At 39.4% G+C, this 15,318-nt stretch overlaps 1 protein-coding gene across 1 annotated transcript in view; it reads right to left on the bottom strand.

The window, feature by feature from the left end:
* Nucleotides 1–15,318, bottom strand: part of pdzd8 (PDZ domain containing 8) — a 63,652-nt gene that overhangs the window by 5,227 nt on the left and 43,107 nt on the right. The window contains exon 4 of the mRNA XM_084375640.1: nt 47–209. Coding sequence (XP_084231766.1) covers nt 47–209 — 163 coding nt within the window. The remainder of the gene's footprint in view (nt 1–46; nt 210–15,318) is intronic.

Below are 15,318 nucleotides of genomic sequence, written 5' to 3'. Positions count from 1 at the left end.
ACACTTTCAAAAATAGTGGAAAAAGGTACAGTAACACATCTCAGACCTCCGATGGCGATGAGACGATCTCCCCTCTGTAAGTCTGCCAAGGCTGCAGGGGAATTGGGCGTGACCGTCTCGATGCTGACATGCACTGCATCCCCCTCGCTTGCAGGGACATGCCTGAATGTCATTCCAACACTGCCACATGACCCCTTGACAACCTCCGTCTGATGTATACATGTAACAAAAGAAAACTCAACAATTAAGACCTGGCTATAGGTCACATATAACTGCAACTTATATACTTAATGTAGTGGTAGGATTGTAGTGTGCAAAACATGATGAAATCATGATCAGTGCTTAAAGACTGATGTCTCTTTTAAATATAAAACAGCAGTTTCAATACTCTTTTAACCTCATTTTGGAGATTGTCCATGTCCTAATATTTATGGTCATGGATTTGTGGTTTTACACATAAGAGGTGGAATAGATTTGAGTATATTGTGTTTTGGAGGAGTGTATTTGGTAAAGAGTATTTTGAAAAGGTGGTTGAAATATTGTAGGATTCTTATTCATGGTCATTTTTGGTGTGGACATTTCAGATTATTATTATCATTATTGTTTTTTATTCTTATTATTCTTATTTATATTATTACAGATCATAATTTGATCAAAATTAACATTGAAAAAAAAGCTAGAACATACTAACTTTGTGAACAGTATATCATTGAAATTGAAACACTTGTTTGTAAATGAATCAATGATAAATTAACATTTTGTTCACTGCTGTGTGTAATTTTTAATGGCAAGGTCTCCAACACTGTTGAATGTGCCCCTGCACACTTGCACATCGATTTTTTTTTTTTTTTTTGTTGCGTTGACGGTACTACATCACCGTATATTGGTGTAGCAATGACACATTTTTGTAGACTAACCCAGAAGTTAGCATCATCCTGGTTTCCTCAACAAAAAGCCTATGAGATTTTTTTAATTGCATTTTGGAATACCGCCAAAAATAATCTCTGCATCAAACATACGTTTTTGATACTTGCACGTTTTGTTCATCAAGATAATCTTCACAGATGAACACTACTTTTGTGATTTCAAAGTGTACATTAAAACTCTACCAGTAAAAAGGCAATGTTAGGCTATAAACAGACTACATCACGGTCGCATGACTTACACGCTCCACCACTAAGCGTCTTACTACATAATTAGTATACAGGTTTTCTATAAACTAATCAATGTACAAGTTGTAAAGTTAAATAGTTTGTAACTAAAGTGCGCCTGTAAAGACGGCTAGTGAGTAGATGAGTCTCCATGTTAGCTGTGATGATGTTTCATGTCCCCGACAACCTCTGTAGTCTCATTTAGACACTTGTTAGCAAACGCCGTTTTTAACACACGAAAGAGCTTTATAATTAAGTTGCAGGACATTTAATTATTAGGGGTGTAACAATACACAAAAATCACAGTTCGATACGTACCCCGGTTTTGAGGTCAAGGTTCGGTTCATTTTCGGTACAGTAGGGGAACAAAATGCAAAACATAAATTTGTTTATTCGGAACTTTTGTAAACCAACAATTTATTGTAACATTATACAAAATATGAAAATAAAATAAAAAAATAGAATACTGTTGTAAAGTGCTGCCTGGTAATAAGTTAAATAAATAATTTTCACTGTCTCTTTCAGTCATCTGCCAGGTTTGCACTGGTGTGTTGTTCATACGGGCTGAGTTGCTAGGGAGAGGCTGCTTGATTGCCAAAGTCAGCTGCGTTTGCACTAAGGTAATTTTTTTTCTTCTAGCAGTGATATTCACACTTCGGTGGTGCCGTTTCCAAGTGCCGCGGCACAACGCAGAAATTCAGCCGAATTTAGCACAGAGCAGACAGGAAGTCTGACATGAAACAACAACAATAGATCAGGTTGATTTTCAAAATAAAACACTCCGTGTTGATACAAGCACAAAAACCTCAAAAAAGAGAAAAATATGGCTCCTCTTCTAATCCTTCAGTCGGGAACACTTCGTGTTATGTTGATAACGCGTATAACTGCAGTCGTGTGTGATTATGTAATTATCACAGGGATTCCTCGGTTTCGTGTCTCCAGCTGTTTGGCGGAACTGCGCCGTGCCGGACTCGTCTTTCTCCATTGCAATATTTAACCAGGAAGCCGAAGTGTTCCCAAGCAGGAGACTTAAGTGACAAGGGAGGGTCTTCAAGCTCTGGTTTCGCGCTAGCATTAGCCATGATGTAAACGGGATGCACGTGTAGCTGCAGGCAGAAAATAAACACACGCAACTTCTGTTCTGGAAACTCACCCGTGCACAGCCCTGTACCGAACCGAACGTCCTGTACCGAAACAATTCAATACAAATACATGTATTGTTAAACCCCTATTAATTATTATTATTATTTTATGTCCTAGAACAAAATGTTTGAATATCTTCAGCCTGTGGTAACCACACACCCTATTTTAGATGTTCAACTGTAAACCAATTAAAAAAACTCAGACTTTGAGACGAGGGAATCGGATGTGCAAAAATGCTAACTGATTACCGAGTTTTAGGACTACAGACTACACCACTCTATTACAAAAATAAAAGGGACACTCCACTCGAACATTGTTAAACCTCTCTTATCCTATTGACAATGTACGAGAGTAGATCTTAAGCGGACAAAAATATTTTAAAACAAACATATGTGCTTATTGGCTTCAAATAGGATTAAAAATAAGGTATAGACCTACATGTGTTTTGGGAGGAGTAGCCTACCTAATAATATAGGTTAATTAGTAAATGTAATGTGTTTCATTCTCAGAGTTAGACAAGGGGGAGATTAGGCATCTCATCATATTTATTTGTAAAAATAATCCAAAGTATATTTATTTAAGTACAATAGTCAGCGTGCCATGGGGTGTGTCTATCAAGTACATTTACCAACAGCCCAGTGGTGGCTGGTGACTCAAAAGATTCTGGGGGGCAGCTGAAAAACTAACCCAACCTTTTTATCTTGTTTTACATTATTAGAATTTTTTTTTATAAATAATACTGAGATATGGTAATGTTTTATTTCAGCCAATTACTATATTCCTCTTGCCTCTCAAAGATAGACAAGCAGCAACCTCCTTTGCCTAAATGGCCCAGCCTCCCTGAGACACACAGGACTACTGGCCAACAGTAGTCATGGAGTAGATGGAGATTTTGTGTAACGTTCACAGAGCCAGCTGATTTTGCATTGCAACAAATTCCACAATGAGCAACATGACAAAACAGTCCTCACATCTAACCTCCTACTCCGGTTATTAAATTAGCTTCAAACGAGGTTTAACATTCACACAATTTCTCTTCACTTTCCCTTAATACTGTACTAAATACTCCACAACATACATCCTTCTACAACATTGCTCCAGCTTGCTACATTAGACGGAAATGGCAAAACTTTTCAAGTTTGATCCTGTACTGATCAATCCTTGGGCTTGAGTTAAAAAATACATTATGCTTTTTACACTGCTGGCCCTTGCTGAGAATCCAGTCCAAAGTGAAACAGTTAGTACAAACATAAGAGTTGCTGTGGGGAGAGTTTCATCAAAAAAGTTAATCAACTGGGTCTTCACTTCCTCTGATGGTGGGAGTAGATGAAGACATGTTTGTTCTACCAAACAACAACGGAGAACTTGTAACTGTAACTTTATTTCTATGAGTACGTGTTTAGCCCCCTGGCTGCATGCTAACACAGCCACATTAAAGCAAATAACTGTTTCAAGGTGGGCCATCGAAATTTGCCATACCACCATGGAGACACAGTTTAACAAGGTCACAATCTTCAATCCTTGGAGTTTGGGATGGAACAAACTTGTATATTTGAGTTACAATAACTTAAATATTTCATGTCACCCTTACACCCCCTCATCACAACAACACTACCAGATGGCAGTGGCCCCCCAGCAGGAGACTGTGCCCTGACACACAGCAAACACTGCTCAGGAACAGCTCGAGGAACACAATAAAGGGCCCAAGGTGTTGACCGGGCCTCCAAATTCCCCAGATCCCAATCTGCTGAGCATCTGTAAGACGTGCTGGAGCAGGTCTGATCCATGGAGGCCCCACCCCCCAACATACAGAACCCAGAGGATCCACTATAAAACGCCCTGGTGCCAGACACCACAGGACACTCTCAGAGGTCTTAAGTCCATGTCTTGACAGGTCAGAGCTGTTTTGGCTGCACAAGGGGAACCTTCACAATATTAGGCAGGTGGTCATAATGTTATGCCTGATCGCTGTATATATATACAGTCCATTTCATTTGGACTGTGTGCAAAGTGCTGCATTTGTACTTGTAAAATTACAGTTGCGTCTCATGAGGGCCCGAGCACTGACTGATGCGAGAACTCTATGGGGATGTAAGGAATTTCTATAAGGGCCTGAGCACTGACCGGTGCAAAGACCCTCTTGTAATGCAAGGAATTCTTCTCCCACGTTTCTCTTATTCTTCTTTAAGGCCAGAGCACCAAACATATAAGGACCCTATGGGAATGCAAGGAAGTTTTCTTCAGACAGGGGCCCTAAAAAAATTTCAGGTGAACACATTCTTTTTTTTAGTTCTAAGTGCTGTATCGTAGGCAACTGGACGTGTTTCAGTTTCTTGAAGATGTTTCACCTCTCATCCAAGAGGCGTCTCAGTTCTAACTAACTGGAGGGGAGTTGCAGGCTTTTAAACTCTGTGTGGGAGTGTCCTTACAGAGTCGTTAAGGAAACATGCAAGCTCAAGTTTCAGAGGCGTTCGGGCTACTGAGCCATCTCCTCTGTTCAAAGACAGTTGTTCCAGTTTGACATAGATGGATTCTTTTACTCTTCTTTCAAACCATCTGTCTTCTCTGGCCAAGATGTTACGTAGTTGTCCTCAAAGAAATGACTTTTCCCCTTCAGATATAAGTGGACAGCAGAGTCCTGACCTGTGTTGTCCCATTCGTTTATGGAGAGGTTGTTTTGTCTCCCCAATGTACAAATCTGTGCAGTCCTGGCTGCACTGAACAGCATAAACCACATTACTCTGCTTATGCCTGGGTGTTTCGTCCTTAGGATGAACAAGTTTCTGCCTCAGTGTGTTGGAAGGTTTGAAGTGAACCGGGATATGATGTTTATTGAAGATCCCCCTGAGGGAGGCAGCTCTTGCTCGACTCTCTGTGGGCCCTGTGTAGCCCTACTCCTCATTGCCAATATAAATCATTTTAACATCATCATTATAGCTGTTATTATACTATATTATTTTGCCTATAAGACTCATTGTCTCGTCAGTTTTGTATTATTATTATTATTATTATTATTAGTAGTAGTAGTAGTAGTAGTAGTAGTAGTAGTAGTATTATACTATAGTAGTAAGACTGAATATGACTATAATCACCCCAGGCCTTATATATGTGTGTATTTTTATATATATGTGTATGTACACGTGTATATATATATATATATACCACAGGCCTTATTTTCATCAATTAGTGCCACTCTGGCATGCAGCAGGTTTCCCTATGAAAGAGGAAGTTGTTCAGGGGCTAACGGGTCGGTGCTTGGGCCTCAATTATAATTCCAGTCTAAATCAAATCTCCCTCAAAACACATGTTGTAATGTTATCTTTCAAATCACAGTGCATGTACTATAGCAAGACATTCACGCCTCCAATGCAGATGATGGTATATTTAAAACTGATGATGATTGGAAGCTTACTGGATACATATGGCATATATGGATCTTACCAGGTAGAGACAAAGACTTAAATGAGCTGGAAGAGGAGAAGGAGAAAGAGAAGAAAGATGGTACAGGTGTCCTGGTTTCAAAGATAGAAAAGGAAGCCCAACAGGATGTGGGTAGACGGAGATGAATGGCTTTAATTTCCCTGCTGTCATTTGTTACATTTCTGGCGGAAGGGAGTGATTGAGTTAGGGCTGGCCATGAATAAGCAGATGATCTATATGAGCTGACGAGAACAGTGGAGGGGCAGGTTCACTGAAGACAGAGCTGGTCCTGATCCATTCTAAAAGACACAAGCCTTGGACAAAACTAAACCTATAAACAATGATGTACAACTCGCTCTTTTAATATTGAGTATGGTGCACGAAGCAAAAATAATGCTTGACTTAACAACGCTGTTGTGTTAATGTTACCCCCTTATTTACAAATGAGAGAGTAACTCACATAAAGTCACATAGTAAACCAGATTTTTTGCCTCGTGGTTGTATGCCTCTGCTACCAGTTTATCAGTTTACATCCATGTCTGTCCAGACTCATATATGTAGTGAGGACTTAAGAGGAATTTTAAACAAGATGGAGATATGGCAAAAACGTGTTTTCTGAGGTCACGCAGACCTTGACGTTTGTCCAACACAATGTACTGGTGGTCAAAAAATCTAATTTAAAATTTAATAATAAAATCAATTCATTTGAGTGGATGTGTACAAAATTTTAAGAAATTCTCTTAAGGCATTCCTGAGAAGAAGAGAAAAAGAAAAATAGTTCAAAGGGATGAAATCAACTGTCTTGAGGAATGGTGAACAGACAACAATCTATTGCTCAGTGTCAGCCAAACCAAGGAGCTGGTGGCTGATTTTAGAGAAAAGGAGGCAAAAACACACACCTGTCTAGATCAGTGGAACTGAGAGGGAGCAGGCAAACAGTTTAAGGTTCGGGGAAGCAATATCGCCGTCACGGTCTTTACAATTGTGTTTTCATCTCAGCCTTACATATGTTTGGCTGCTACACAAACGGTGGCTTGGCCATCCGCAGGGCTGCAAGGCATGCCGGCCCTGCTATCCATACACAGCCAACAGCAGTGGCGAGATGTAAGCTACGCTTGGGTTGAAGACGTCACCTTGCCGCTGGACATCCAGCTACCTTATTGTAAAGTGTTACTGATTGACCACTTAACACATCTTAGTTTGCCTATGTTAAGTTATCCTTAATAAATGCACGTTTACTTAAACAGTTGCTGTGTGGACATCACTTCTTTGTTATACTCCTGAATGAGCTGAGAATAACAGCATAGTTTTTATTTGTGTGTGTGTGTGTGTGTGTGTGTGCGTGTGTGTGTGTGTGTGTGTGTGTGTGTGTGTGTGCGTAGCTCCGGGAAACCCAATAGAAATGTATTTATACAATCTTGTGTTGCGTATTCATCTTGAATCTTGAAGTATACAATGCCATTAATCAAGAACAGAAGATGAGATTGTGACTTTCTAAGTGCTGTGCTATCGTAGGCAACTGGACGTGTTTCAGCTTCTTGTTCCAGTTACGTACGATACAGCACTTAGAATTACCAAGATCTGGATGACTAAGAACCTTCATCAACAGTGACTTGTGACTTTATTTCACATTTGCTCGGATACAGAATTGGTAACACTAATCTTTGATGGTCACCTTGAAACTGTGTTGATTGTAGATATCTTCTGTGCTGCCTGGTTGAAGATGAAGACAATGCAGTGTGTGAAGCATCAACATTTAGAATTCATAGCTTTTCTGTGTTCTATCAGAATCAGCTTAATTGGTCAAATATGAGCATTATACAAGGAATTTGACTCCGCTTTTTTCACTGGCATTTGGGCACATTTGGGTGGGTTGGTCAGATCCTCACACCAGCGCTGAATAGGTCAGCTTTGCTTAGCTACTGAAGTTTCACATATAGACTTTCAAGGAAGTCATATTTTGCCTTTAAAGTAAGAGCTACTGAAAGGTGAGTGTGGGTGCTTAAAATCATCAATTGGTTTTGTTGTGTGGAGACAGCTGCAGCAACAGAAGCAATATGGCCATTCGTCCCCAAATAGATTTACAAATGAGAGCATACAAGTCCATTATGCTGAAGTGCAAATAGTGGCAATTCCAATTTTACACACACTTAACACCACCAATATATGCACAGTCACAGACACTCATATGCACCTAATCATATGTCAGTGCACACAAAACTCTGGTGATACTACTACTGCTCAGCAGCAGTTTCAATGAAATAAAGCTAGTGTTTCCACTACATTCAGGGGAAGAGAGGAGAACAGAAGAGCAGAGGAGTGAAGAGGGCTGCGTTTTATCTTACTGTTGGCCTATATTATTTTACACTACGGACACTTCATATAGCTACAGGTCAATTAACACACCTGCGAGTGAAAGCATATTCAGAAAAGAGAGATCTCATTCTTATAGCTTTACAAACTTAAGTTGTATTCCTCATTACTGACTTAACTCACTATACGGCCGAGTAGAGCATTAAGCATACACCGGTCAGCCACAACATTAAAACCACTGACAGATGACGTGAACAACATTGCGATATTCTGCCGGGAAACCTTGGGTGCTGGCATTCATGTGAATGCCACTTGGCATGCAGCACCCATCCAAACACTGTTGTGGATCAAGTACACCCCCTCATCACAACAACACTACCCGATGGCAGTGGCCCCCCAGCAGGACAATGTGCCCTGACACACCGCAAACACTGCTCAGGAACAGCTCGAGGAACACAATAAATGTGTTGACCGGGCCTCCAAATTCCCCAGATCCCAATCTGATTGAGCATCTGTAAGATGTGCTGGAGCAGGATATGATTTGCCCCACCTTGCCTCACCTTGGCTTTTGCAGGTTAGCCTAATACATTGTCCTCACACATTTATGTTAAATTTAGCTTGATTTCTTAACCCAAAAAAGAAGAATCGACTCAAATAAAAAACTACTTATCTCTTGAATCATACACTAAGTCATAAACCAGACTACAGTACAATATAGTATGCTGTTTGTATAACTGGCAACCATTTGATTCTAGGGGTGAAGTAATTCCTCTTTATAACTCATATTTACAGTGATGATTTTGTTTGGTGGAGAAATGTGCAAAATACGAAAACACCAATAAAAAAGTGAGCAATGAATCCCATGTCATCTGACTTTCCTGAGAGAAGGTAGCTGTTTGGTGCTTTTCCAAATTGCAGAGTTTAATTGTTGTGTAGTGGAGCTTTCTCTCAGGGCTGAGCAGCAGTGACTGGACTAACTTTGTTAACATTGACTAAGACTACAGGCAGCTCTTGGTTCCTTGTCTCTGAGCAGAACAAAAAAACGTAGCAACCCCGAAACTGGCCAGGTGCAAATAGACCATGAACCATCTATTTCAGCAAATCCAGCCCTCTCTTTTATCTGCACTGCCACAGAGAGCAAATGAAAGGTTAATATGTTGAAATAGCAGCTATCAGTGGATTAAAGTTCTCTCCTTTATCTCCAGGATCGAAGCCCAGACAAGTCTTCCTCTTATACCTCGAACAAAACACTCATTGTGATAGAAAAACAAAAAAAAAACCCTCTCTGACACTTTTTGTTACAATTGGCCATATCAGATCTCACATACACTGTTCTGTTGCCCAAAATAATCAGTGGAACGCCAAATGTGCTTCAATAAGCAACTGAAAATAGTGCCCATCAAACGCGATATTTCCACCTGTTTGAGTAAAATTTGCTGACAAAACAATTTTTTAATTGATTAGGGAATCTATGTTTGTTAATTGTTTTATTAAAATTGAATTTTCATGGAACTGTTGAAAACAAGAAACTACAGAATGAAGTAGGCCTTATATACACTGTATATAGGTTTATCCTAACAATTACAATCAGTAATTTCTGATCTATGTTAAAAAGATATAATATACAGATTTTACTGCATTAAAATGTCGACTAAAACGATCAGAGCCAAATTATAAATTTTAATGCAACCCAGAGAACTCAGGGGTAGGGAAGTCAGCTAAAAAGACTAAGTTTAAGGTGAATAAACCTTCAAAACATTACCTTGTTTGTAAACATTTGTGTCCGAGTCACATCAAATAGATTTTAATCAGAAATGGTTGTTGTTCATTAGTGTGTTCGCCACCAGCGAAGCAAGTTGAACCGCAGGATCATTTGTGTTTATTCACGTTACGTATGTATTGTTTAAAAACAGTCAGATTACTTTACTGTACACTAACCATAAGCTAACATTATTATTATATGTTATTATTGTCAGATATTAGCACAGCAGAAGAAGCCTTTTAGAAAGCATTTAGTGTGGAATGTGTGGCAGGGAGAGGGGAGAAGGTGTCATAGAACTCAGCAAGGCAGAAGTGGTGTCGTCTGAGCGAAATCAGGTTTGCTGTAAACCATGATTATTAACTAAGGGAATGATTAGTATGAGCTACAATTAGTCAGAAAATAATGCTTTTAATAAAAATTATAGCCAGGTGATTCAGTCAATCGTCCTAAATGTATAATGCTATACAAAGTATGATTTATGTTTAATCACATACGGTATATTTTGGGTTTTGGTGCAAAACTTAAAATGATGTCCCTACAACTGGAAAACGTTCACAGGTATATATGTGAGCTAACCATTTTAATTTGGACTGTTTTTTCAGCGTGGGCCAGCAATGTAAAAAGCAGGATGGGCTTTAAAACTCAAGCTCACTGATGGATTGTTAATGAGTTCAAACTCCTAAGCTTTAGGTTTGGCCATTGCTGAAGGTTACCATTTATTTTGCACGTGACCTGTTGAATGTCCCACAGCTAATATGGTAGTGTTTACTGTAGCACACTGGAGCAATGCTAGAGTTTTTAGTATTAAGGGACAGTCAAGTGAAAATATCATAAGCATCATTTGAAGCGGATTAAATAAGCAGGGCCTCATTTATTAACATTGCGTACACACACAAAAAAAGGCTTGAAATGTGCATTCACCACTCTCTGAGCATAAATTGGGATTTATAATACAATACTTGAGGAAATATTCGTACATCACAAAAACTTTGACCCATGTGTACAGACATTTTAGTCCCAGTGTTTCATCTGGTAAGGTTTTGCATAATGACAAACAAAACATTCTGTGATCAATCATCTTATTCACTGAATAATGTGACTGCATGTTACGTTTCTAGAACCGCAACTCAGAACTGTAGTTGTTAAATCTCTGGTTTAAAGCTATTTTATTTCAGCCTGGCTCGCAGTGCTTTCAAATGTTTCATCACAGAGGACAGCATGTGGCTGTGTGCATTCCTTCTTGTGCTTTAGTGCACCTGATTTGTAGGTTACTTTCTCTCTATTTTACTACCTAGCTTGATTTTAAAAAAACACATCAATCATGCAGCATTAGGCTGACCAATAGCAACTGAGAACCTTCATCAATTACAGCAACCTTATTATTAATCCAATTTGAGGTGGAGCAACAGCCCACTTCCCCATCAAGCCCAGTGGTTTTTCATTGTGGTAAAATTAAAATGTTAGAAATGTAACCATTCACTAATCTTTGTAATACTTGTGTCTGTTCAGAACTTTGTGGTGTATATTGATAATTGTCATTTCAGGGTTTCCCCCAGTGTATTATAAGCCTGGCGGGCCGCCAGGTCTTACTTGCCCCCCCGCCAGGCTAAGCATCGTTTATTTATTTTCTTGAAATCAGTTTTTGCGCTCCATCAACACGTGATCAGGTGTCTTTTTCATCACCTGACAACGTCACAACTTCGTCGCGCATAACGGGACATGTCACGGACATCATGCTCATCAGACCGCTGCTTCACCAGCTGACCGACCTCGTAGCCGTTAACGTGAGCCGAGCCGCGGCTCTAGAGACTCAGCCAGCTGCTGCAGCGGCTAGTAGCTTTTAGCTGTTAGCACGTCGTCCCCTGCAGCGTCAGAGCTCCGGACTTCTGTGAGCCAAGCTGCTTTCACCAGATGTGAAAATGACCCAGCGTTTCATTTTTCAGCTCGTACGGTTCGCGTTTACACACGTTTGTTTTCTCTGGTCCAAACAGTAGATTACAGAGTATCTCTGGTAGATCCGTGATTGTCATGTTTCCATGACGACTGACCGGAAAAAGACGCGTGGTCATGTTTACGTGACTCCAGATTGCAAAAATCTCTGAGGAAAAAAATAAAAACCTCTGGAGACACCAGGCAGTTGTTTTTTAGTTTTTAGTGCCGACAGTTGATATTATTTATCTAAATTATATTTTTATTATTTATTTATTTTTGTGGTTGGTTGAACAGCATTTCAAGAGTGCAATCTGTAAGACCTGGTGTTACATAAATGTCTTATAATAACACATGATAATGATAATATTTTCAAATTTCCAGTCAACTTTTAACATTGATCTTAAAGCCTTATGGAATCACTCCTTCTAAGTTCTACTACTCCATTAATGAATCTGTTACCTATAGGGTAACCATTGACTGCCATCAGTCAGGCCCCTGACACAAAAAAACATGCTTGGGCACCGGTGGGCCGATGGGCCACCCTACCACCAAGCTTAGCAAGTTTTCTGGGGGAAACCCTGCATTTGGTTGGTTTATAGTTTTAACCATTATTGAGGTGGATGCTGCATTTCTTGAGGTCAGCTGTATTCCTCAGAAAATACAAGGCCAGTGGGGTTGGAATGTTAATAAAAGGAGAACTGTGGTCCCCATGCTAACGTTTCTTTTTGATTGTACTGTTACACCTGGTGTCCCCCCTTTTAAAGTGCCAGTACTGCGGTGTTGTCTGCACCATAACACACCCTAACCCCCCAAAGTGCAGTGGATAGGGGTGGAATGTTTGGTAACTAACTGATGAAATTATACTCATTGATTGTACAAAGAGATTACACTACACAGCATTAAAAAACGAATACTACGCATTTATTACAAATTACGATATTAGTTTTCATATAGTTGCTGTGTATAAAATGTGCCCCAGGCACTGGAGACAATGCAGCCTTCTCCAGTCAGCTCACCTGATATGTCTTCACCACCTGCACATATGGATTGTATAAATTATCAAAGTCTGGATATAAAGCCAGTGACAGCTCTCGCACGAACATACATGTGCCACTGATTGTCGCGATCATTTTGGAGGGTTTGAAGCAGTCAGTCTGACCGCTGTAAACAAATAAATACTGAGATGCTACTCATGCGTAATGGTGCATGATGCATGGACTTTCACTGTCCTCGCACTGCTAGTGGACAACATGAATGAAAGAATTTACGAGAATTTAGTAACCTCTACCTCATCCCCACTTTGATTTTTGTGTCAGAAAAAATCATTTTGGTTCATGGTTGTGGCCATGATCCCAAAAAATGCAATTGTGCAATCTGGCAGCATTTTGGGTTCCAACCGGGAGACAGATGACAAGGAAGAGCCAGCCAATCGCAACAAGGCTGTGTGCAAGATTTACATAATGAAGATGACAGCCGGGGATGTCAATACTTCAAATCTACGTCCCCATCTCAGAACCACTCACCTGCTAATTACTGCCAGGATGAACTTAACAATAGTAATAATAATAATAATAATAATAATAATAATAATAATAATAATAATAATAGTCATTTATAAAGCACCTTTCATTCAAGAAATGCAGCTCAAAATACTTGACAACAAATAAATTACATGCAGTGAGTGCTTCACATAAAATCAGACCCTAAAATGAACATAAAACATGTTATAAATGTTAATGTGAAAGGAGGATGGAAAATTACAGTTGAAGTGAACTGCAGCAGTGCAGCACCATGTGGCAAAAACAGCACAGCAGTGATTGGGGGCTTCCTCAAAGCCTTAAAATGTGATTTGTCATCAGCTGGTGGTAATACGGTTTTCCACAGGAAAATATGGGGAAGGTTTAATGGTATTAAAATTTATAATACTGTTAAACCTTCCCCATATTTTCCTCTGTGATCCTGGCCAGTATGTGTATCTGTTGCTGCTGTATGTAAATTTACTTATAGAAAAGCCCTGTGGTACAGTGATTATTGTACCCTCATAAATATACTTCGGGTTTTCTACAAATAAAGAGATGCTTAATCCGACCAATTGTCTGTCTCTGCAAATCAATCACATTACATTATCAAGCTGGCAACTTCTCCCAAAACACATGTAATCCTAGACCTTATTTTTAATCATATTTGAAGCAAATAAACACACATTGTTTTTAGATCTTTTTTGTTTTTTAAGCTCCATTTTGATGTGAGTGTCCCTTTTATTTTTGTAACACTGGGATATAAAACAGTGACTGCAAAAAACAAAAAAAAGTAATGTGATATAAATTTTAGGTCATATCGCCCAGCCCGAGTAATACGTTTTAAAGTCAATAACCAGTTTTAATTTGACTTTTATTAGATAATACCATGTTTCTGCAGTGACTGAAATCTGGCAACAGTCACATGCACCTATATTTGAGAAGAATGAATTAAACTAGAATCCATGGAATAAGTCGTCAGAGGGTTATGTGTTTACTGAAAGCGGTCAATACAGCGAGAGATGGCTAGCTGCAGGCTGGTCTGAAACCCTGGCTTGATGAATAACTCGGATGGAGCAGCATCTTCTGTTGCTTGGCTGAACATCCCTCTGCAGTTCTGGGAGGGTGCGTGTGAGATGAAGAGGTGGGGGTTGAACAAATCCTTTTCCTTGTCACTGCGCTGCTTGGTAATTTAATCTAATACCACATGTCAGATCGATTTGTGTATGGTTATAGGGTACAGGTCCCTGCAAGGCAAGTGCACAGCAATTCCCTGCCACATCCAATTAGCAGCCATGGTGGTGATGGGGATGGAGTGGGCTGAGGGGTGGGGTGCATGGCCAGCAGCTGCTCAGGTGTTTACGTGGATGTTTATTAGTCTGGTTAACAGTGATGCATATTCTGATGTACACGTTCTCAGATTCAATATTACAGACAGTCAAGTTACAGTATGGATTATGCATGGTACCATTTCAACTGTCTTATACACAGCAGTGCTTTCAAGAGATCATCTGGATGTGTCCGTTCATGTTTCCATAATGATGTTTTCATTCATTACTCCGTTAAAGCAGGGGTTTAAATTGGCCAATTAGTACTTTTCTAAGGGGCACCTGCTCCATCTGAAGGGGCTGCAACACTATGACAACAATACTAACAACACTATAAAACTGTATCTTGTGTACGTGCTGCAGATTTGTATCAAAATGATACAGAGATTCATATTGGCAACATTACAGTATCAATAATGTTAACAATTACAGTAAATAAATGACTTTTAGTTAATGATTAAATCAGTTAAGGTAAGAAGAAGGTGAACCACAACAAACATCCATTAGTTTGATAAGGGCTCAACTGTGCCACTGAGAAATATTTGTGTTTCCACATGGAATATCGAAAAATAAATAAATAAATGAATAAATAAATATAGGAAACGGAGTAAGATAATAGTGATACCCATTCCTATTTGTAATAAAAATAAGGCTGGTGATTAAGAGTAATAATTGTGATGAGAATTTTGTACTACATGTAGAAGAATGTGAATTGATGTTACACAGCCCTTTTTGAGAGAGACTGTGAACTG

This window comes from Pagrus pagrus, assembly GCF_965226575.1.
Source record: "Pagrus pagrus genome assembly, chromosome: 15".
Classification (NCBI taxonomy): domain Eukaryota; kingdom Metazoa; phylum Chordata; class Actinopteri; order Spariformes; family Sparidae; genus Pagrus; species Pagrus pagrus.
Note: the sequence above shows the minus strand (reverse complement) of the source record. Positions and strands in the feature narration are given on the sequence as shown.